Genomic DNA, 24,425 nt, shown 5'->3' with positions numbered 1-24,425 from the left:
CATTCAGTGGGAGAGCTGTCCTGGACAGAGCAGGCTATGCAGGCAGTAGCAACACTAGTACCTGAGGTGCCCGGCCCCCAGGATCCCATGGGCATCCAGCAAAGGTTAACTGAGAACTTTGTTGTGAGCCAGGCCTTGCCCCAGATGTCGGAATACCACAGTGAACAGAATGTCCACTCTTTAGCAGGTGACAAATGATAAACGAGAAAACCAGCAAGTGTGAAAGACCACCAGAAACATACCTGTAGTTTAAAAAAAAAAAAAATTGGTTCCGTTGCCTCTTTTTAGGAGGAAGACACTTATTTCAACAAGGGGGTGTGAAAGAGGACTTATGATAGGATTTGGGCTTGGGTGAAGTGATTTGGGGGAGGGTTCAGGTTAAGTGGGTTTAATTCTGGATCAGATACTGTCAGGAAGCGACACAATTCCATGACTGCTGCCTTCATAAATATTTAAAGTGAACTGAGGCTAATGCTTTAAAGAAGCAGCAGTTACTCCTAAGAGCCAGAACAAGGGAAACATTTGGTCTTTTTGTGGTTGCAACAATATTCCCGTTTGCGTCTATGTTCAAACACGATTGCAAGAGGAGTCACTCCATCATTGTGACAGAATGGCCTTGGGTGATGATGGTATTCTGGGAAATTGTTTATGTCCAAGAAGAGGACGGCAAGGCCTAGCTGCAAGTGCCAGGCTAGCTCCCAGATGGGGGCGGGGGGGGGGGGTTGAGCTTTCCTCTTTCTCGTAAGAAAGGCTCTCTCATTCATTCCACCGTTGTAGATTTTCTGGGTGTCAGGTGCAGAATAATTCGAGGAGGACAAAAGAGACATGGCCCCAGTCCTCGGGGAGCTTGTCATGACAAGACTGCGCTATCTTAAATAGACTGTCAGAAACTGGAGAGAGAGTGGACCAGACCAAGGAACCCCCAGGACAAAGGCCCGGGGGCCGGAGAGGATGCTGAGAGCCATTTAGCAGGGCTGCCGGCGGAGCCACGCCGTGCGCGCGGGCAGGAGGTCGGCTGGGGTCGGACCTCGGGCAAGCAAGGCCACCTCTCCCAAAGGAACTGCGGCCCCGATTTGCTCAGATACAGGAAATGAAATCCAGCAGCTTTGATCACGGTAACCCACCCGGCCACGAGCTCATGAATATTCAGCAGCTTTCTTCCGGCTGGCGACTCCGCCTCAGCCCCGCCCTGCTGGCAGACTGCGCTTGCGCCGCCGGCGCGCCGCTCTGTCGTCATATGTGCGCGCCCCCCGCCGCCGCTCGCCGGGAGAGTGGGGAAGCCGCGATGGCAAGTTCGGCTGCCTCCTCCGTGCGACCGCCGAGACCCAAGAAAGAGCCACAGGCGCTCGTCATCCCCAAGAATGCGGCAGAAGAGCAGAAACTCAAGCTGGAGCGGCTCATGAAGAACCCGGTGAGGCGAGACGCTGGTTTGACGGTTCCTCCCGATACCCTTCATTTCCAGCGCTTCTGGGGACCCGTGGGCCCGCCTCCCGTGCCTCCAAACTTAGGAACTCAGTACCCGAACCCCTGGGCGAGCCCTTAGGAAGGAATAGATTGCCCCGAAGATAGCTTCCCTAGGCCTTATATCGGAGCCCAGCCTGGCCGAGAGCGCCGTGCAGCGGTTTCCCGTGCTCTAAGACGCTAATTTAACTTTGTGTGAACTGAAGCATGGACTAGAAAGATACTACTCATGGGTTGGCACAGGGGTTTATTTTCTTCTAAACGGCTCCGTTTGTTAGAAGGGCATTGGCCGACATACCTGGAGCGAGTCACTCCCCCTGTCTGGGTCTCCTCCCTTCGGTCATAAAAATAATTGGGTGAGGTCTCACACCTTTGGCTTGGAAGGGTTGGCTCCACCTGTGTTAGAGTTCAGGTTAGAGGTTTCCAGCCATAAATGATGGCTTACGTTTCTGAATTCTGCTTTGGAAAGTTCAAGTGTAGCCCTGGCAACGCTGTGGCCATCATAGACCCCAGAGTATATGGAATGAAGTAAATCTAAGGAAGGGAAGAAAATCAGTTCAAGGAGCAAAGCAGCCTTATTTCACCCATCCAGCTAAAATACTTTGGTTTTAAGAGATGTGAATTTGTCAGCAGGTTTGTGCTTAAAGATGCTCCTGTGTTTAAATGTTGCAGGACAAAGCAGTTCCAATTCCAGAAAAAATGAGTGAATGGGCACCTCGGCCTCCCCCAGAATTTGTTCGAGATGTAATGGGTAATGTCGTGTGTGTGTGTGTGTGTGTGTGTGTGTGTGAGAGAGAGAGAGAGAGGGAGGGAGAGAGTGAGTATAAGTTTTGGAGTGTGGATATGAAAAGCCTGTGTTTAATATTTGTTAATTAGATCTCTAATAGGAAAAAAAGTTCACTGGTTCAGTAATTTAGTACTTACAACGAAGGGGTGTTGTTGCTTACAGTTTAGCACTAGAGAATTTTCTTCTGCATTGGTTTTTTTTTTTTTAAGATTTTATTTATTTATTCATGAGAAATAACAGAGACATAGGCAAAGGGAGAGGCAGGCTCCCCATAGGGAGCCCGATGTAGGACTCGATCCCAGGATCACGATCTGAGCCAAAGGCAGACGCTCAACCACAGAGCCACCCAGGTGCCTTGCATTGTTTTAAATAATGCAGTTTTGTTTTGTTTTTCTAACTGGAAATAGTTTTATTTTGGGGGTTGTAAATTAACATACTAATTATAAAGAAGGATGAATAACAGAGGTATGAAACATTTTGAACCCCCATAATTCTACCATTCTTGTAACTTTTTAAAAAACTTTTTGTTTGAGAGAGAGCATGATTGAACATGGAGGGGGTGGAAATCCCAAGCAGACTCCGCACTGAGCAGGGAACCCCTCATGGGGCTCCATCTCACAACCCTGACATCATGACCTGATTCTAAATCAAGACTCAGTCGCTCTACTGACTGAGCCACCCAGGCATCCACCCCTCCACCCACATTGTGCAACATTGTGATATAGCCTTCCAAACTCCTATAGTCGAAACCCTTCAGGTTTTTTTTTTTTTATAAAGATTTTATTTATTTATTCTTGAGAGATAGAAGGAGAGACAGAGCCAAAGACACAGGCAGAGACAGAGCCAGAGACACAGGCAGAGGGAGAAGCAGGCTCCATGCACCGGGAGCCCGACGTGGGATTCGATCCCGGGTCTCCAAGATCGCGCGCCCTGGGCCAAAGGCAGGCGCCAAACCGCTGCGCCACCCAGGGATCCCGAAACCCTTCAGGTTTAATAAAAAATGGTTTTATAAAAACATGGTTGTTTTATACATACTACTTAGTTTTTTTTTTTTTTTTTTAACTTAATATACATGGACATCTTTTCAGCTCTGTAGAAATTTACCATGTCAAATGTGAAATCGTATGGCAGGGGAAGGAAAGATCTTAAGCTATCTTCTAGGTTTCTGGTCACTCAGTTTGTTCTTCCTCTTACTACTATGTTAGAGTGGAATTTTTAGTGATGTCGCATTCGACATTCATGCAGCACTTATTTAATGATAACTATACTATGCAAGTCACTGCGCCAGATCTGAGTACAGTGGGAATGGTCCTTTCCATTACTTCCAGTTTCTTTCTTTGGTCCCTTTCTTCTTTCTTCTTTCTTCTTCAAGATTTTATTTATTTATTCATGAGAGATATAGAGAAAGACAGAGACATAGGCAGAGGGAGAAGCAGGTTCCTCATAGGGAGCTCAATGTAGGACTCAATCCCAGAACCCCGGGATCATGACCTGAGCCAAAGGCAGACGCTCAGTGTCTGAGCCACTCAGGCATCCCTCTTTGGTCCCTTTTGATTAAGAGTGGCCTTTGTTGGTAATGGGATTTCATTAAGAACTCTGGACTCTTCTGACTATAGGTTCAAGCGCTGGGGCTGGCAGTGGAGAATTCCATGTGTACAGGCACCTGCGTCGGAGAGAGTATCAGCGACAAGACTACATGGATGCCATGGCTGAGAAGGTCAGTGAGCAAGGAGGCTGGTTGAGCCCTTGGGTTTGGGCAGTGTGCACTTAGGACTTTAAGGAAAAAGCATTTAAAGACGAGGAGATACACCTGGTTCTTGGCCTTTGTGAAGCCTGCCTTCTAAAGTCAGCATGGGAAACATGTCAGGTAAATCCAGGTTACTCCTAAGTCAGACTCATCACATCAAGATACTCCTACTAGGAGATGAATGAGAGGAGAGAGACTTCCATGTGTGTAGAAGGGACAGCAGAGTCCCCTCTCCCCTCTGGGTCATTTGCCATGAAATTGAATAGAAAGGATCTCCTACATCACTTGAGTTATTATTTCTAACTGTTACCTCTTTGGCTGAATTCTGATAATTCCATGTAGCTCTGTGTTTGGTGTGAATAGTAGTGTGGTTTCATGTGTCTGCTTCTTTGAATGCTCTAGCATAGAGGCTGGCATTTCTTCATGACAGGTGTGAAATAATAATTAACAATTGGGAATGGACTTAGGAATTGTATTATAAAAACTATTAAGCATTTTAATTACCTGACCAGAAGAGCCCAAAACCTCTCTCGTTCTTAAAAAATAATCTTCAGACATTTCATTTATTTTTCAAATAGAATTTTGGAGTTGTTTTATCCACACCAAAAATCTTGTTGGATTTTTTTTTTTTTATAGAATTGAGTTGAATCTGTAACTTAAATTGAATGAGAATAGATGTTATACTATTTAGTAATCTCTAGAAATGTCTGGTGTTTTTTCTGTATCTCTCAATGATGATTTATGGAGATTTGGTATATATCTTACCACATTTGTACAAAAATTTTACTTTATTTTATTGCAGTGGTGCTAGGTGCTCCTTTATATTTTATTACTAACTATTAGTAAAAATCAGAAAATAGTGATATTTTAGAGTTCCTATATTTTCCTGCCTATTAATAAAAACCAGAGGCACTTAGGTGGCTCAGTCGGTTAAGGATCTGCCTTTGGCTCAGGTCATGATCCTAGAGTCCTGGGATTGAGCCCAACATCGGGCTCCTTGCTCAGTGGGGAGCCTGCTTCCCCCCTCCCTCTGCAGCTCCCCCTGCTTGTGCTCTTTCCTGTCAAAATAAATAAAATCTTAAAAAGTGAGATGGGGGAGTGCCTGGGTGGCTCAGTCGGTTAAATGTCTGCCTTCAGCTCAGGTCATGATCTCAGGGTCCTGGGATGGAGCCCCATATCTGGCTACCTGATCAACAGGAGCCTGCTTGTGTGCATCTGTGTGTTTTAGAGAACTTCACATACTTCAAATGATATTTATTGTTTGCTTTTTATAAAGGAGGAAACTATCCAATAACATTTGATTTTCCAGTAATTTGATTTTTTAAAAGACTGTAGAATGTCTCCCCCCCCCCCTTTTTTTAAGATTTTATTTATTCATGAGAGACACAGGCAGAGGGAGAAGCAGGCTCCACGCAGGGAATCTGATGTGGGACTCTATCCTGGGTTTCCAGGATCATGCCCTGGGCCGAAGGCGGCACTAAACCGCCAAGCCACCCGGGGTTCCCGTTTATGTCTTCCTATATAAAGGAAAGAACATGTCTTAAAAAATTAAAACAATCGTTCATGAAAATTGAATACTACTTAGCAATAAAAAGGAACAAACTACTGATACATGTGACGTGAATGATCCTTAAAACATGCTGAGTGAAAGAAGCCTTGCATAAAAGAGACCATGCCATATGATTCCATTTATATGAAATTCTACAAGAGACAAGATTAATTTATGTTATGTATATGTATCAGAATAGCTATCTCTGGGAGTTGGATAGGAAGAGGTATGAGGGAACTTTCTGGTGTGGTCAAATTGTACACTCAAGATTTGAGCATTTTGGTTTTGTTTTTTGTTTTTAAATTTTATTTATTTATTCATGAGAGAGACACAGAGAGAGAGAGAGGCAGAGACATAGGCAGAGGGAGAAGTAGGCTCCCTGCAGGGACCCCAATGTGGTACTTGATTCCGGGACTCTGGGATCATGACGTGAGCCGAAGGCAGATGCTTAACTGCTGAGCCACCCAGGCATCCCTCAGATTTCTTAGTTTAAATCACAGTATCACACTAGCCAAGACCCTGGCTGTATAACCAGTAGTTGTGCACCTTTTTACACTGTCATATTTTGTTGTGTGTGAGTGGTATCTTACTGAACTGAATGTTCACCATCAGAGAGCCATATATTGATTCCTGCCCCACCTATTGGGCAACCTCTGACAATTAAAGCGGCTCTGGAGACCTAGATGTATCTATAGCACCCGTAGTGGTAGTGACTTCTGGAGCTCTCATACACAGCCCAGAGTATGTCTAAATTATATATTTTTTCATAGCAAAAATTGGATGCAGAGTTTCAGAAGAGACTGGAGAGGAATAAAATTGCTGCAGAGGAGCAGACGGCAAAGCGACGAAAAAAGCGGTAAGGGCTTTGTGGCTTCTCATAACCAATGAAACTTAAAGGCAGGAAATGTGAAAGCTGGTGAAGTCCTTGTGGTCAGAAGTTCACCATATGACCTGTTGAGGTCCAGTAGAGGAATGGCCTTTCTTCCAGTACCTGAGGAGAGATTAAGTCACTTATTGCTGATTTATTACCTCTCTCTCTCCACAGCTCAGGTTAGCACTTTGGTGATCATGTGGATTTCTAGGTCTCCTCCACTTCTGTATTTTTTTTTTTTTTTAAGATTTTATTTATTCATGAGAGACAGAGAGAGGCAGAGACACAGGTAGAGGGAGAAGCAGGCTCCATGCAGGGAGCCTGACATGGGACTCGATCCCCCGTCTCCAGGATCATGCCCTGGGCTGAAGGTGGCGCTAAACCGCTGGGCCACCAGGGCTGCCTTTCACTTCTGTATTTTAACATCAAGTTTAACAATATGCTGTGAGCAAACTTCCTTTAGTTTCTTCCCTAAATTAGGGTGTGTGACCTCCCTCAGTGACAGCATGTCAGTATGTAGACTGTATGTGTGCTCCCTTGACCTTTAGAGAACTGAGCAGGATTCTAAAAACAGACCCTAATTCTTAGTCTGTTTCTGGCAATCTATTAATTTATTGGGATAGTCCTCTTTCATTTCCTTTCTGATAGGCATAGTAAATTTAGTTAACGAGCACATCTGTATGCTACAACTTGATTACATCTTTTTTCTAGCTCTTTTGCATTTTTTATTTTACCATGTTTTAGTTTCTGCAGGTAGAATTAAATAGGAAACAAAACTTGTAAAGTTGTAACATTTCACATGGAAAGCCCTTCCCCGCCACCCCCCCCACCCACACCCCCCCGCCCATCTTCACCAGCTTCAGAAATCTGACCCTTGCCAATGCTGGGATGAAGTTGTCATTTTAAAAAATAATAGGTAAATATGGGACGCCTGGGTGGCTCAGTGGTTGAGCGCCTGCCTTTGGCTCAGGGCGTGATCCTGGAGTTCCGGGATCAAGTCCCACATCGAGCTTCTTGCATGGAGCCTGCTTCTTCCTCTGGTCTCTGCCTCTCTCTGTGTCTCTCACGAATAAATAAATAAAATCTTTTAAAAAATAATAAATAATAAAAAATAATAGGTAAATAACTAAATAAAAATAGTCCTTAAATATCTTAGAATGGAAAACATCTCCAATATTCCTGAGATTGCCTTAATCATCTCAGGACTCCCAAGGATTTGGATTTCATTTTGATTTAAGAAGAAAACAGCTTGATAATATTGATGGTGTTGGAGAAGCAGAATCATGAGAAAATATTTCTTCTATTTCATTATTATAGTGTATGTGTGATTATAAGATCTTTAAATATCCTATAAATATTTATTTTTCTAAAATAATACAATAAGGTAAGGAATTAATGCATTTTATATTTATAGCCAGAAGTTAAAAGAGAAGAAATTATTGGCAAAGAAGATGAAACTTGAACAGAAGAAACAAAAAGAAGGTGAGTGGTACCTACTTTTCTTTGTTGTGATCTTTCTTGGTGTTGATCACCATGACTGACCTGTCCAGAATGATAGAGTTTGGAGCTGGTTGGCTGGTTCCTGAAGAAATGACTTACTTCTATTAATTAGGACTTATTTAATTGCAAGTGTCAGAAAGGTAAACAAAAGGAAAGATTGGCTCACATAAAGTCAGGACAGGCCTCACTTCAAGGATGGCTAGTAAAGGAGGTTGGTGATGTTATTGGCATTCTTTGTCTCCCTCTGTTCCCTGGCTCCTTGTCCTCAGGCAGCTGCATGTCCTCCCTGTGGTTGTGGGGTACCTGTCCAGTAGGAAAGACGGAGGACAGGGATGCCTGGGGGGCTTAGTCGGTTAGGCCTGCCTTCGGCTCAGATCATGATCTCCAGATCCTGGGATCAAGCCCTGAGTTGAGCTCCCTGCTCAATGGAGAGCTTGCTGTTCCCTCTGCCCCTCCCCCTGGCTTGTGCTCTCTCTCTAGCTTGCTTTCTCTCAAATAAGTAAAATCTTAAAAAAAAAAAAAAAAAAAAAAAGACTGAGGGGATCCCTAGCAAAAATGTTTTTCTATCTTTTGGGCTCTGATTGAGTCACTTGGCAAGTCAGTTAAGAATATCCTCTAAGAAAAAAAAAAGAAAAAAAAGAATATCCTCTAAGAAAAGGAAAATTCAACTTGCAGTAGTTAAAGAAGGGTTCATTTCTCTCACAAAACAAGAAATCTGGTGGTAGGTGGCAGCCTGGTCTGGTTCTGTGGCTCAGTAAAGTCAGGCCCCAAATCCCAGCAGTTCTCCTGGCCTTTATTTTGTGGGCATGAGATGGCTGCTGCAGCTCCTAATATCACACCTATGTTTATACTTTTTTTTTTTTAATTTATTTATTTCTGATAGTCACAGAGAGAGAGAGAGAGAGAGAGAGAGAGAGAGAGAGGCAGAGACACAGGCAGAGGGAGAAGCAGGCTCCATGCACCGGGAGCCCGATGTGGGATTTGATCCCGGGTCTCCAGGATTGCGCCCTGGGCCAAAGGCAGGCACCAAACTGCTGCGCCACCCAGGGATCCCCACACCTATGTTTAAAGAAGAATTTTTTAACAGAAGAGCAAAAGACTCCCCCCCCTTCCCCCAAAGTGCCCAACAGATGTCATTTTATATTTCATTGCTCAGTACTACGTCATGTTGCCATCCCTTGCTGCTATTAGGGTAGAATAGAAAACAGAATTGTTGTGGTTATCTGTTTTAACCTGTCAGGCTCCATCACTGGGAGCTGGGCACCTAGCCACCCTGGACTGAAATGAGATTTTATTAACAAGGAGGAATAGGAGGTGAGTCATGTACCACTATCCCATGGTGCTACCAGTCCTGTCCACCTCTGACCCCATCACATGGCCAGAGGTGCCAGCCGCTCTCCTGAGAGCCCCTGCGCTGAGAATCAGGGAAAGAGAGGTCTCCTATGGAAAGGACCAAGGACGCTAAAAGACCAAAAAAATGACGGCTGCACACCATGTTACTGAATTGGTGGCTCTTCCCTGATTAACTAGCCATGGTTCCTGGTTACAGTTGTGACTTTTGGTCTTCCGATAAAGTCAGACTTTCACTGATGACACTAAATATCCATGGTCCTTTACAGAATCAGTTTCCTTCTGAGTTGTGAATATACTGTGACACACTTTATATGGTATAGGTTTAGACTGTTTCTTAACATTTCTTAGAATAATTTATTTTACAACACTAAAATATGATTGCTAGAACCTCATCCCTCAAATAAACCACCTCATTACTTTCCCAGCCCTCTTCTCCCTCCCTCTACACAGGAGAACATGGAAGTACTTGATCCAGTCTTGCCTGTGTCATCATTTCCCCTCTGTCTGAAGAACTTTTAGTCATTTGGTTAGAAGAGGTCTGCTGACTATGAATTTTCTTAGCTTTTCTTATGAGGCTGTCTTCATATGACCTTTGTTCCTGACAGACATTCTCACTAGAATAAAACTCTAGGTTGGCAGTTTTTTCTTTCAGCACTTTAGAAATGCCATTCCACTTTCTCTGGCCTCCCTAGTTTCTGATGAAAATGTTATAATCATTCAAATTGTTCTATCGTTTTTCTCTGGCTGCCTTTAATTTCCGTCTCTAGATGTCAGTAGTTAGATTATGATGTGTCTACACATGGATTTCCTTGGATTTATCTTGTTTGGAGTTCATGGAGGTACTCGAATCTGTAGGCACATATGTCTTTTGTCAAATTTGGACATTTTTCCCCTCTATCTTTTTTATTCTTCCTGTTGAATAACTCCTACCAATTGGACTTCAAGCTCTTTCCTGTGCTATTGTATTCTGCTCTTGATCCTAACCCAGTGAATTTTTTGTTTCAATTACTGTTTTTTTTTCCTTCAGAAAAGTTCTGAAATTTTTACTTTTTTTTTTTTTTTTTTTTTAAATATTCGAGAGAGAGAACATGCACAAGGGAGGGAGGGCAGAGGAAAAGGGACAAGCAGACTCCCCATGGAGCAGGGTGCCTGATGCAGGGCTCCATCCCATGGACGATTAACTGACTGAGCCCTCAGGTGCCCCTACCTGATCCTTTTTTATATATCTTCTGTTTGTTGCAGTTTTCTATCTTTCTATTCATTTCAAGAGTGTTCACTCTTCCTGGTAAAACTTCTAAATAGCTGCTTTACATACAGTATTAGGTAACTCCCAACATCTGAGTCATCTTAACCTTGGCATTTATTGATTGTCCTTCCCCACGTAAGTTGGGATTTTCCTGTTTCTTCATATGCCGAGTAATTTCCTGTTGTGTCCTGGGCATTTTTTTTTTTAAGGTGTGTTTGTTTGCTTGTTTGTTTGTATGTTTAGAGAGCATGAGCATGGGGACCCCTGGGTGGCTCAGTGGTTAAGCATCTGCCTCCGGCTCAGGTTGTGATCCTGGGGTCCCAGGATCGAGTTCTGTGTCGGGCTGCCTGCGTGGAGCCTGCTTCTCCCTCTGCCTGTGTCTCTGCCTCTCTCTCTCTCTCTCTCTCTCTCTCTCTCTCTCATAAATAAATAAAATCTTAAAAAAAATAAATAAAAAGCATGAGCATGCACACAAGTGAGGGGAGGCACAGAGGGAGAGAGAATCCCCAGGCAGGCCCCCTGAGCAGGGGGCCTTACACACCTGATCCCAGGACCCTGAGATCATGACCAAGAGTCAGAAGCTTAACTGACTGAGCCACCCAGGCACCTCCCCCACCCCCGGGTATTTTGAATATATTATATCATGAGGCTTTGGTCTTGGTGGTGTTTGTTTGGTTTTTTTTTGGTGGTGTTTTAGTAGACAGCCTGGCTGTGTTCCAGAACATAGGTTCTCACCAGCCTCCTGCAGGTTGTGGTTCTACTGTCAGTTTAGTTTTCAAAGTTTTGCCACGCTCTGCAGGTGTGTCCTGCATGTGCCACCAGTGTCCAGGCAGGGTTTAGTTCTTTGATTTCAGTTCTCAAAGTGTTTTTGGTATGATGATTAGGGCCACATCCATGCTTGCGCTGTCAAGCTGAGCCTGGGAGTTCATAAATGACTTCTAGTCTCTTTCCTGATATGCTTTTTCTCTATGAGCTCTCCTGTGCTTTCTGGTTTCCTGGTACTCCCCTTCTCAGACCTCTAGCCAGGAAACTGGGGCTTTAGTTACCACTCTGGCACGTTTCCTTCACCTGCACCTGCCCTCAGGGCCGTGTGGTGGGATAACAGAGAAGAAAAGCAGTAGGGCTTGCCTAACCAATCTTAGGACCACAGCTCCTCTGATCAGAAAGGATTCCCCACTCTTTTGAAGTATCTGTGTCTGCAAGCCCCCATTGCCACCGCAGGTGCTATTTCCACTGTGACTCCGACAGGATTGCCTGGGAGCCAGGGTGTGAGAGAATGGATTAAAAAGAAGAAACGCAAGGAATCCCTTACTCGAAGCATTAGGAGTCCCTTTTCTCCTCAAAACAGAACTGGAGGGTTTCTTATGGAGTTCATCTGTACCGGGCTGCACTTCTGCATATTTGATCATCCCAGCTCCAAAGTTGGGATACTGAGGGGGAAAAAGACCTCAGGAATTCAGAACTGTTCCACTGGCACTTTGTATTCTGGTCTTTTTCCCCCAGTCTGCTTGCCTCTCAAGAGTCCCATCATTTCTGTCCAGGTCCTACAGCTGTATATTCAGTGGAAGGAAGGAAGCATATATGTATATGCTTTCTCTGTCTTACCTGGAACCCCCCCCCCTTTTTTTTAAATCTAAACACAGGACTTTAGTTCTTGTGCATTTCCGACTGGTACTATTGGCTCTGTTGATTCAGGTTCCAAAATTCTTTTGCATTCTGAATCTGAAATTCAACGTTACCTTGTCTTTCTGGTGTTGTCCTAGGCAGATTTGATAAACATAACTCCTTTGTAATTAATGAAAATGTTGAGCTGGCCTAGCTCCATGTAAGCTGGCAGGGACCTGTTCACTAAATCTCTTAGGGTGTAGCTAATTCTCCAACTATGATCAGCCATACTCGCCCTTCTTCCCTTACAGACATGTCATAAGAAATTAAGAGGAAATTTGAGGTTATGGAGTGAGTACAGTAAACCTAAGTTCTAGGCTTAGCTCTCCCTCTGGCTCACTCTGACCTCAGGCATCTGGCTTCTCTTATTTGAGCAGATTTTTTTTTTTTTAATTTTTATTTATTTATGATAGTCACACAGAGAGAGAGAGAGAGAGAGGCAGAGACACAGGCAGAGGGAGAAGCAGGCTCCATGCACCAGGAGCCCGACATGGGATTCGATCCCGGGTCTCCAGGATCGCGCCCTGGGCCAAAGGCAGGCGCCAAACCGCTGCGCCACCCAGGGATCCCTGAGCAGATTTTTAGATTATAACTGATAAGCTCTTTCTAGATCTAAAATTCTACAGTTTGAGAACTTCACCAAACATCTTGCTATAATTAAGATACACCATACTTTTTGGGTGGATTCCCTTACCAGTGAGTCTAATAACTCTTCCAGAACAGAAAATTGATGTTAGTTTGTTCTGAGTTTGTACCTTAATAACTCTACTGGGTCTTTGGAATCGCCATTTAACTTTTTAGTAATCAGTTCTATCATTGAAGGAATCCAGTGGCACCATCACAGAGCTGGGGACTCTCAAATCCTCCTCCTCTAACCTCTTATAGACAGTAGGTACACATGCCCAGGCTGTTTTCTGGCACCTTTCTTTAAATCTGCCTGCAGCTATAAAGCGAATTTGAGATCATACAGCAGGCTTTAGTATTCTCAGGAAGATTACATTTAGAGCCTTCTGCTTGTTTACAGCATTCTTGTGCCCTCTCACAGAGCCTCAGTTCTATGAAAAAGACGGAAATTTGTGCCCATGTGGCTTCCCAGAGTCACTCCAGGTAACAGTGTTTTCTTAAACCGAGGTTGTGATCTTTGCTCATTGGGTCATGCAGCCAATTTCCAGGTTGCAGCTGTCATTTTTCCCCAACATGAATAGAACAGACTAGAAATTGTCAGTGTGTGTCACACCCTGGATAAAGTGATTTGTGAAATTTTCTTTCAGTTTCTGTGTTGGCTGTGAGCTGGCGTCCAACATACTTGAAAATAATTGTTGTAGGACTTCATTGTGAGGTTAGCACCTGTATGTACTAAACAGTTATTAGTAAACAACTACAGGGCTGGGTATGTGTTGTCCCCGTGAGCAGGATAGAGAGTGCTGGTCCTGAAGATGGTATGCGTGCCTTCTATCCAGTCTTCTCCCTTTCCTTCCTTGTTTTTCATTTTGTGAAAGAGAAAATAGATTCTCTTGCTGTGGTGATCTTGATCAGGGCCGCAAGGTGGCTTTGGTGCACCATTGAGTTCTTAGGAAATCGCTCCAGGGCCTTCTAAAAAATGGTGAAGGGGCGTTGGCTAGAAGTGCCGTTCTATTGTTGGAGAGGAAATATCCCCCTTTGTTGTGCACCCTGGTCCAGTAATTCAGTGAACATGCCCTGTAGTGTTGTCTGAATGACACCATGGGATGGATTTAAGCCAATGTGAATTAATTTGAAATCTTGAATTCCCCAAAGCAGTGTTACTTTTCCTAACATAGCCCTGCCTATCAAAGAAACCTAGGGTGGCCTCAGGTGATTTGTTACTAGGTACAACGAGAGCAGTTTTTCACGCTCAACACTATGGGCATTTTGGGTTGAAGAATTCTTTGTTGTGAGGGGCTATGTCCTGATCACTGTGGGATTTTTTAGCTGCCCACTAGGTGCCAGTAGTGCCCACCATCCCCTAGGTCCCCTAGGTTAATGACAGTCAAAAATGTCTCCAGACTTTGCCAAACGTTCTTGGGGTGGAGGTGGGGGAAAACGGGGGACAAAATTGCCCCAATTAAGACTCATATCTCACCTGGTATCTGGTGTTCAGAACCTTCTGAATACTCAATACATATTTTAGATTGAACTATTTGTTTCAGTGCCAGAATTCTTATAAGTGCTGTGTTGGAAAGTTACCCATATCCTTTGTGCCTTTTGAGAATAAAGATAACATATCATTTTTAAAGTTTTTGGAAAAAAAATAAAAGTTTTTGGAATATGTATAAAAGAATAAAGTCAAAAATTTAATAATCCTCAAAAACAGTCATTTTAACATTTAAGGACATTTCTTTCACTTCAGTTTTTAAATATATATTTTGTAAGGCTCTTTATGTAAATACTATATTTATAGTTCTAATTTTATCACATAACATTGCCTCATAAATCTTTTCCCATGTCGTTACAATTCTATAGTACAAGGAAGGATATTTTCCTAGTCTGTTCTTTCATCTTTTTTTTTTTTTTTTTTTTAAGATTTTATTTATTCATTCATGAGAGATACAGAGAGAGAGAGAGGCAGAGACACAGGCAGAAGGAGAAGCAGGCTCCACATAGGGAGCCTGATGTGGGACTCCGTCCGGGTCTCCAGGATCACACCCTGGGCTGAAGGCGGCGCCAAACCGCTGAACCAACCAGGCTGCCCTCATCTGTTTTTTTTTTAAAGTTAATATCCATTTTGGGGCACCTGGCTGACTCAGTTGGGAGAGCATGTGACTCTTGATCTCAGGATCCTGAGTTCAAGCCCCATGTTGGTGTAAAGATTATAGAAAAAAAAGAAGTTAATATCAGTTTCAGTTAAACTCAGTGGCATTTACCTAGTATTCCTAAAATGTGTGAATAAAATCTCAGACTCCTAGATTTTAAAATACGTAAACAATAGTATAACAGTAATGGAAACAGCTCAAATATTATCCTAATAAATCTCCTTTCTTCCTGTCATTTGCTTTTAATCTCTCTCCACATGGACATGTCATTTGTATGTAGTTATAGTGTCTGAACAGTGTTCCTTGTTATTTTTATTTCACTTAATATTATAAACATTTCCAGTCCTTCATAATTTGTTCAGTGACTGATAATATCCAGCAGATGTTGTGCTGCAATACTCCTAACCTTTTCCTTTTGCTTGACAGTGGATTGATTTGTTTTTGTCTTTAGAAGATGCTTTTCAGTGAATATTACAAACCTATCTCCCTTCCCCATGTATGATTTCTTTTCTTTTTTTTTTTTAAAAGATTTTATTTTATTTATTCATGAGAGACACAGAGACAGAGAGACACAGGCAGAGGGAGAAGCAGGCTCCATGCAGGAAGCCTGATGTGGGACTCGATCCCGGGACTCCAGGATCACGGCCCTGGGCCGAAGGCAGACGCTCAACCACTGAGCCACCCAGGGATCCCTGGTTTATTTTCTTTCTTTCTTTTCTTTTCTTTTTTTTTTTTTTTTTTTTTAAGATTTATTTATTTATTTGTGATAGACATAGAGAGAGAGAGGCAGAGACACAGGAGGAGGGAGAAGCAGGCTCCATGCCAGGAGCCCGATGTGGGACTCAATCCTGGGACTCCAGGATTGTGCCCTGGGCCAAAGGCAGGCGCTAAACCGCTGAGCCACCCAGGGATCCCCTCTGGTTTATTAAGACAAATTTCTAGCAGTGGGAATTACTAGATCACAGAGTATAAAAAGATTTCATGACTCTTAATACATTTCTTTTAAGAGGAGTAGTACCATCTATTACTCCCCTCAACAATATGTAATGGTGTATGCCTCTACCGTATCCTTGCCAGCACTGGCTCTTAGAAATTATTCCTCCACGTGGATAAGAAATGTAACTTCAAAGCAGTCAGGGTCTTGTTGAGGATTTAGTAAAAACGTTACAGAAATATAGATCCCAATCTGGCAGAACCAGAGTAGCAGCCTCACTCTCTTCCAGCCCATTCCCGCTTCTCCCTCCTGTGTATGACTTCCAAAGCTCTTTTTAAGAGATTAGACTGTTGTTTGTTCTTTTGCTTATTGCAAAATTCACCTGAGTAAATTTGAGGATCTAATTGGTTTCATTAAGCAATTCATGAATCAGATAGAGTCCCATCTAGCAAGTAGAGAGATGCCCACAAGAGGTATACAAAAAAGAAAGGTTTTTTTTTTTTTTTTTAATTTTTTTTTTTATTTATTTATGATAGTCACAGAGAGAGAGAGAGAGAGGCAGAGACACAGGCGGAGGGAGAAGCAGGCTCCATGCACCGGGAGCCCGATGTGGGATTCGATCCCGGGTCTCCAGGATCGCGCCCTGGGCCAAAGGCAGGCGCCAAACCGCTGCGCCACCCAGGGATCCCAAAAAAGAAAGGTTTTTATTGGAAGGAGGGTGGGGCAAGAGGTTATAAGCAAATGAAATGATTGTTTCAGGCCAAGAAATCTTTTCTGGGGGAAAGGGAATGGCAGGGTTTTTATCATGCAGATGACCTCTTTAATGTTGATCAGGAAATTTCAGATCATGTCGGGGATCCCTGGGTGGCTCAGTGGTTTAGCGCAGCCTTCAGCCCAAGGTGTGATCCTGGAGTCCTGGGATCGAGTCCCACATGGGGCTCTCTGCGTGGAGCCTGCTTCTCCCTTGGCCTGTGTCTCTGCCTCTCTGTCTCTGTATCTCTCATGAATAAATAAAATCTTAAAAAAAAAAAAAAAAAGTCACGTTCTAGGGCACCTGGGTGGCTCAGTGGTTGAGTGCTAAACTGCCAGTCTCTGCATAGTAATGCATTTCTAAGAGAAAAGGGTTAAGTTGAGAAGGCTTTTATAAACTAAAAGTCCAGTGGAATAAACTGGAAATTCAAAGTATGGTGGCTTCTCATTAGCTGAGCTTTTGGGGGGCACATGGAAGCATTTCTTCCTCCACCTGGGATAGTAAAGTAGTGTCCACATGAAAGATCGAGTCCATCTCTTCTTGTTGAGTCTGCACCTGAGGGTTAGTGGTAGGATGCCAAAACCCCTCACAACTCCATTTTGGTGAGGTTTCCTGTTATTAATTTTCACAAGTTAAAAGCAGTCAAAATCCAGCAGATTCAGGAAAAGCTCTTTACCTCCCCCTCAACTGCCTGGTATACCAGGAAGATAACTATTAATAGGGATTCCTCTTTACCTAAGAAATTATCTGCACAATAGGGCAACCTTTGTTTTCCAAACATCTCCTATTACCTTCCTGCTAATGTTCTTCCGCCTCTTTGTATCCTTGTACTCATACCCCTCTCCTATGCTCAGGATGTCACTTAAGCCTTCCTGTTGCCTGTTTTTTGGAATTTTGTGTCTGTCTGGATTCTTCATACATACAAAATTAAATTTGATTTTCTCCTGTTACTATCTCATGTCAATTTGATTCTTAGTCCAGCTAGAAGGACCTTGAAAGGCAGAGGAAATTATTCGTCCTCAACACAATTCAGCTTGTAATCCCAGTTCCATGAGTGCTGGGCAGTGTCTTTTTTTAAAATAAAAAACTTTTAGAATGGTTTAAGATTTACAGGAAAAGTTCAGAGACAGTATAGCCCAAAGGATTTCCATATACCAAACTTCTTTGTTAACATCTGAAGTTAACTGTTTTTTCACAGTTAATAAACCAATATTGATAGATGTATTAGCTAAGGTCTCTATTCAGATTTCCTTAGTTTATACCAGGATATCACATTTCTTTTTTTTTTTTTTTTAAGATTTTATTTATTTATTCATGAGAGGCAGAGAGAGAGAGAGCAAGCATGCATGCGGCAGAGACACAGGCAGAGGGAGAAGCAGGCTCCATGCAGGGAGCCCAATTAGGGACTCGATTCCAGGACCCCAGAACCATGCCCTGGGCTGAAGACAGGCACCAAACCACTGAGCCACCCAGGGATCCCCCAGGATATCACATTTCATTTAATCACCACATATCCTTAGGCTTCTATGACAGTTTCTCAGACTTGCTTATTTTCAATGCCTTTGAGAGTTTGGAGGGTTGGATATCCTGTAGAATGCCCCTTAACTGGGATTTGTCTGATAGTTTTCTTTTTTCTTTTCTTTTCTTTTCTTTTTTTTTTTTTTTTTCAAGATTTTATTCATTCATTCATGAGAGACACAGAGAGGCAGAGGGAGAAGCAGGCTCCATGCAAGGAGCACTATATGGGACTCAATCCTGGGAATCCAGGATCAGGCCCTGAGCCACCCACGTGTCCCAGATAGTTTTCTCCTGATTTGATTGGAGTTACTTTATTTTAGGGAGGAAGGCCACACAAATAAAGGTCTTTTTTTTTTTTTTTTAAAGATTTTATCTATTTATCTGACACACACACAGTGAGCCAGAGAGCACAAGCAGAGGGAGAGGGAGAACCAGACTCCCCACTGAGCAGGGAGCCCTCATGGGGCTCCATCCCAGGGCCCTGGGATCATAACCTGACCTGAAGGCAGACGCTTAACCAAAGAGTCTCCCAGGCACTCCTAACGTTCCATTCTTAATCACATTATATCAAGGGTATATATATACTGTCAAGATGACTTACACTGTTGAACGTGTTGACCTTGATCCTGTGGCTGACATAGTGCCTGTCAGGATTGTCTACTGTAAACTGATTCCGTGTTTCCCCCTTCCCACACTGCACTTTTGGGAAAGAAGTTACTATATGCAGCCCACACTTAAAAGAGTGAGGCGTTATGCACCCTGCACCATTCATTTATTCAGTTGTTCATTTCCAGTGCATGTGGATAGTGGCTCCAGAATTGTTAACCTGTTCCCTGTATGAAATAATTTTGTTAGCCAGAGTAGAGTGTTTTGTACAGTTCCTTTGCCTTTGGTCTTACAGACTCTACCATTTCCAAAATTACTTAGGACAGCACTTTTCCCCCACCCCTTTTACAAAAGTTGTTTCATCCATTTTGTATAGAGTTGGATTCATGTGTCACCTTTTGCATTCATTCTGGGATCCTAAATAACTTAAAATTTGTATATGTTGAGATTTAGTCTTTGTGCTATAAAGTTCTTTGAGTTTTGACAGATGCATGACATCTGGTATCCACTGTTATAGTATCATAATAGTTTCACTGCCTTAAAGAATCCCATACTTCACCTCCAGCCTCCTCCCACCTGCAATCCCTGGTAACCACCAGTCTGTTCACCATTTTCCAGAAGGCCATATAGTTGGAGTCCTATAGCATGTGGCCTTTCCAGACTGGCTTCTTTTATTTAGAAAAAATGCATTTAAGATACATCCGTGCTTTTGCTTATAGCTCATTCCTTTTTATTGTGGAATGGCATTCCATCATATGGATATGCCACAGTTTGTTTATCCTTTTGCCTATTGAAGGGCATTTTTTTTTGCATTCTATTTCTGGTGATTATGATGAAGGCTGTTGCAAACATCTATGTGGTGACTTTTGTGTGGATGTGTTTTCAGATCAGCTGAGTGTATACCTAGGAGGGTGATTGCTGGGTCCTATGATAAGAGTGTGTTTAGCTGTGTAAGAAACTGACAAACTGGGGATCCCTGGGTGGCTCAGCGGTTTAGCACCTGCCTTTGGCCAGGAGCGCAATCCTGGAGTCCCGGGATCAAGACCCGCGTTGGGCTCCCGGCATGGAGCCTGCTTCTCCCTCCTCCTGTGTCTCTGCCTCTCTCTCTCTCTCTGGGTCTATCATGAATAAATAAATAAATCTTTTTAAAAAATAAAAAAAATAAAAAAAAAAGAAAGAAAATGACAAACTAGCTTCCAGAGTAGCTGGACCATCTTGCGTGCCCACCAACAATAAATGAGAGCTGCTGCTGCTCCACATCCTCACCAGCAAGTGGCAGTGCTGGTTTGTTTAATTTCAGCCATTCTAGTCTGTGTTGTGGTATCTCACTGTTGTTTTAATTTGGGACAACATCTTTTTGATTCTGTGTCCTTGATATTAAACATAGTAGTGATAAACACTTTATTTTTTGTTTATTATGTTGAATGAATAAGCAAGTGAAATAATTTTGTCGAATTACCAAAGGACTTGGGTGTGTACCAGATTCCTAGGCTTCTCTTTGAGAGTGATGCTTCTAGGTCCTGACAAAATGTTTCCCACATGTAGGAAATTAGTTGCATTGCTAGTAGGTAACCCATTTCCAGAGGCTTTTCTATCACAAGGGAGGATTTGAGCCTTCCTCTTGTATTTAGCATCTCGGGCATCCAGTAGACCCATTGCACAAACATCCAAGTTAGTCAGTGTTTCCCTGTTTGTTGAAGATCAAAACCTGTGCACCTATCTGCTGTGCTCAGACCTCTGCATGGGTGGTTGGTGGTTCTTAGAGAACCTTGAGGCAGAGAGGGTGACTAAGTTATGGAACAAAGCAAATAATCAGTTTCCTCCTTGGAGCCCAAGTTCTAAGCAGGGCTCCCAGCCATGGAATGGGCTATAAGTGGCAAAGACCCTGTTCCCCTTGGCCCTCAGGGTGGAGACTGGACCAGTCGCACCACATGCTATAGAAATAGCATCCTTTTCTGTGAATGCAGCACTCAGGTAGCTGGAGAGTACTGCCCTAGTGTCCAGAGGTCAGAGCCAGGTTTTTGATGCATCTCTTGTTTTTTACTCCATCTTTCAATGGCATGCATGGTTTTTCTTTTTTATTTCCTTTTGTGTGTGTGTGTGTGTGTTGTGGTAAAATACACATAACGTTTATCATCTTAATCATTTTTAAGTGACAGTTCAGTGGTGTTAAGTACATTCACACTGTTGTGCAGCTGTCGCCACTGTCTATCCCCAGAACTCTTCATCTTGTTTAATGGAAACTAATGACACTGACTCCCCCCTTCTCCCTACCCCCAGCCCCTAACAACCACCAGTTTACTCTCTATCTCTGTTCATTGGAATCATAGGTATCTCTCTGTGGCTGGCTTATTTCACTTGAGTGTAATGTCCTCGGGGTTCATTCATGTAGTGGCAGGTGTCAGAATATCCTTTTTAATGCTGAATAATAATTGCATTGTGTGCATAGACGACACTTTGCTTATCCACTCAGCATGCTCACCTCACCCCCATCTCCACCTCATTTTCCTTCTGTCTCAGTTTCCTTGTACATTCCTGCAGGCACACCAGGCAGAGGGCTAGAGAGTCAGTCCAGGTCAGAGCCCTGATTCTTAGTAACTATGAGACCTTGAGTAACAAGTTATATGACCTCTATAGACTCCATTCCTCATCTATAAAGTGGATCTGTAGTAGTGGTACTTGTCTCACAGACTTCTCTTAAGTAATCTCCCCACCCAGTGTAGGCTTAAAACTCACAACCCTGTGATCAAGAATTGCATGCTCCATGACTGAGCCAGTCAGGTGACCCTGTCTCATATACTTCTGTTAGGATGAAATGAGATGGTATATGGAAAGACTTAGCCTGTGCCTGGCACATAAGAGATTTTTAACAAATATTAGTTATGGGATCCTGGGTGGTGCAGCGGTTTGGCGCCTGCCTTTGGCCCAGGGCGCGATCCTGGAGACCCGGGATCGAATCCCACGTTGGGCTCCCGGTGCATGGAGCCTGCTTCTCCCTCTGCCTATGTCTCTGCCTCTCTCTCTCTCTGTGACTATCATAAATCAATAAAAAAAACAAACAAACAAATATTAGTTATTAAAACATGCTCAGGGCACCTGGGTGGCTCGATCAGTTCAGCGTCTCTTGGTTCCAGCTCAGGTCATGATCTTAGGGTCGTGAGATCAAGCCCCCTGTTTGGCTCTCCGCTCAGTGTGATGTTGGCTTGAGATGCTCTTGCTCTTACTGCCCCCCCCCCCAAAGTAAATAAATAAATCTGTTATTTTTTTAAGATTTATTGGGACACCTAGGTGGCTCAGTGGTTAAACAGCTGCCTTTGGCTCAGGGCGTGACCCCAGGGTCCTGGGATCAAATTCTGCATCAGGCTCCCGCAGGGAACCTGCTTCTGCTTCTTTTGCCTATGTCTCTGCCTCTCCTTGTGTCTTTCATGAATAAATAAACAAAATCTTTTTTAAAAAATGCTCACTGTTTGTACTTTGGAAACTTCTCATTCCTTTTGGCATGAGGTTGAGATCCTCAAGTTATTGTTATTATTTTTTAAAGATTTTATTTATTTATTCACGAGAGACACACACAGAGGCAGAGACACAAGCAGAAGGAGAAGCAGGCTATATGCAGGGAGCCCGATGTGGGACATGATCCTGGGACTCCAGAATCACACCTTGGGCTGAAGGGAGGTGCTCAACCGCTGAGCCACCCAGGCATCCCGAGATCCTCAAGTAATTAAACTAAATCTCAGAGATGGTTTCCAGCCATTGCCATGAGTGCTCTTTAGTGTTCATTCTAAGTGTGAGGGTGAACTGTAGACTTCTCTGCCCTGGGTGCCCCGGGCTTCCCCTCTTGAAGCTGTCTGTCTGACCCTATGACAACAGCAGTAGCAAAGCTCTGGGTCCCTGTGGGCTCTGGAGGTGCTGGGGGGAGTTCCTGCACATCCTCGGGGAGCAGGCCTGTTGGTGGGCCTAGGGAGCCTACTGTTCCTGCATGGTGCTGGAGGACAGGGCTGTATTTGTGGGCTCTGGATCTCCTGTTTTAGCTCTCGCCCACTGCCCTGCTCCCAAGAAGAGGGGAGGAGGAGGAAAAGTAGCTGGGAACAGGTTGTTTTTCTGCTTTGCTTTTGGCCAGCTCAGCTGCACCGTGGGTACCGGCAGTGATGCTGGGGAAACACTGGAATTCGGAGCTGCACGTGGAGTGTCAACAGAGGAGGCTTCTGGGTCTGTGGGAAGAGCCGAGAAGCTGGCATATTTGTTGTGGGCAGAGCCCTCTGCTACACAGTTTTTGAATCCTTTTGCACACTGTAGTGAGAGCTTGAGACTTGGGCAGGAGTGTTGTCAGCCTAACATTAAATTTTAAAGGGTTGGCTGGGGACATCACCCTGGCATGGTGACACACATGGGGCCCTGGTAGGGTAAAGGGGATGGCATCTTAAAAGCAGGGAGGCCCAATCGATGGGGTGTTGGGCTGTCTTTATGGATCCTACCAGATCTTCTTCACAAGGATGAGATCTACCTGCCAATAGTGGTAGATTGGTTCTATCCTTTATATTTGAGAAGTGGCACGAGGGACTGATAGCCATGAGCACCTCCTCTGGTTCCTCATTGTCCTGTGCAAGAGAAACTGAAGCTGACCCTTGAACAATATAGGTGTGAACTGTGTGGGTCTGCATATATGTGGATTTTTTTTTTTTTTTACTGCACTGTAAAATGTATTTTCCTGATTTTCTTAATATTTTCTTCCACCTAGCTTTTTTTAAAACACAGAATGCAATAAATATCATATACAAAATGTGTTAATGAACTGCTTATGTTATTGGTAAGCCTTCTGGTCAACTGTAGGCTTATTAGTAGTTACCTTTTGGGGGAGTCAGGAGTTATACATGAAGGGGCGCCGGGGTGACTCAGTTAAGCATCCAACTTGATCTCAGCTCAGGTCTTGATCTCGGGATCATGAGTTCAAGCCCTGTGTTGGGCTCCATGCTGGGCAAAGAAAAAGAAGAGATATACATGGATTTTTAACTGCATGGGGGGTTGGCATCCTTAACCTCTGCACTGTTCAAGGGCAAACTATAGTTGATAATCTTTCCTCAGTGCTTCTCCATTTTTAAAGTGCCCCTTGGTTCTCTGGATGAATTTGGATATTTCTAATCAGATGTCATGTGATTACAGGATCCAGTCAGTCCCAGGAGCAGCCATCCAGTAGCTCTGAGGAAGCATCTGGAACGGAGGAGGAGGAGCAACCCAGCTTCATCACAGGGCGATGACAGTGTTTTCTGTAGTGGCTGTCTGGAGCCTGGCCCATTCTGAAACCAGGGCCTCAGAAAACCCTCCGCACAACCCGAAGGCAAAGGAGGCTCTGTTTCAACTCCGGTCCCCTCCCAACGCCTTGCTGAAAAGAAGCAAGTGGGAACCAATCCTGACTGTTCGCAGCCCGCCTGTTAGCAGGTCTCCATGCCTGTGGGACAGAGGAGACTGTCTCCTGAACCCTTGGGGCACCACCGAGCAGAATTCATTCATGCTTCCACCGATGGGGATCACGCATAACCTTCTGCCCCTGGTGCCTGTTCTCATATTTGGACAGTGATATGATAAGTTTGGACTAGTTTCTATGAAAGAAATGTTTATTAAAAAAAAAAAAAAAAAGATGTTTATTTAGTAAAGAACAGAAACACTTT

At 43.7% G+C, this 24,425-nt stretch overlaps 1 protein-coding gene across 1 annotated transcript; it reads left to right on the top strand.

The window, feature by feature from the left end:
• Positions 1-1,230: 1,230 nt before the first annotated feature.
• On the top strand, positions 1,231-24,424 carry PRKRIP1 (PRKR interacting protein 1). The gene is made up of 6 exons (XM_041749308.1): positions 1,231-1,411; positions 2,134-2,212; positions 3,865-3,965; positions 6,315-6,400; positions 7,830-7,897; positions 23,920-24,424. The coding sequence occupies exons 1-6, from the start codon at positions 1,238-1,240 to the stop codon at positions 24,012-24,014; spliced, it is 603 nt and encodes a 200-aa protein (XP_041605242.1). The 5' UTR covers positions 1,231-1,237; the 3' UTR covers positions 24,015-24,424.
• The last annotated feature ends 1 nt before the right edge of the window (position 24,425 follows it).

The sequence above is a fragment of the Vulpes lagopus genome, chromosome 3 (genome assembly GCF_018345385.1).
Source record: "Vulpes lagopus strain Blue_001 chromosome 3, ASM1834538v1, whole genome shotgun sequence".
NCBI classification, from domain to species: Eukaryota; Metazoa; Chordata; class Mammalia; order Carnivora; family Canidae; genus Vulpes; species Vulpes lagopus.
This window is presented reverse-complemented; position numbering and strand designations above follow the sequence as displayed.

Bases quoted from the DNA above. Each gene is read 5' to 3' on its own strand.
- PRKRIP1 (XM_041749308.1), top strand. From the start codon at position 1,238: ATGTGCGCGCCCCCCGCCGCCGCTCGCCGGGAGAGTGGGGAAGCCGCG. The intron at 1,412-2,133 runs GTGAGGCGAGAC...TAAATGTTGCAG, and splicing joins AGCGGCTCATGAAGAACCCG to GACAAAGCAGTTCCAATTCC. The intron at 2,213-3,864 runs GTAATGTCGTGT...TTCTGACTATAG, and splicing joins ATTTGTTCGAGATGTAATGG to GTTCAAGCGCTGGGGCTGGC.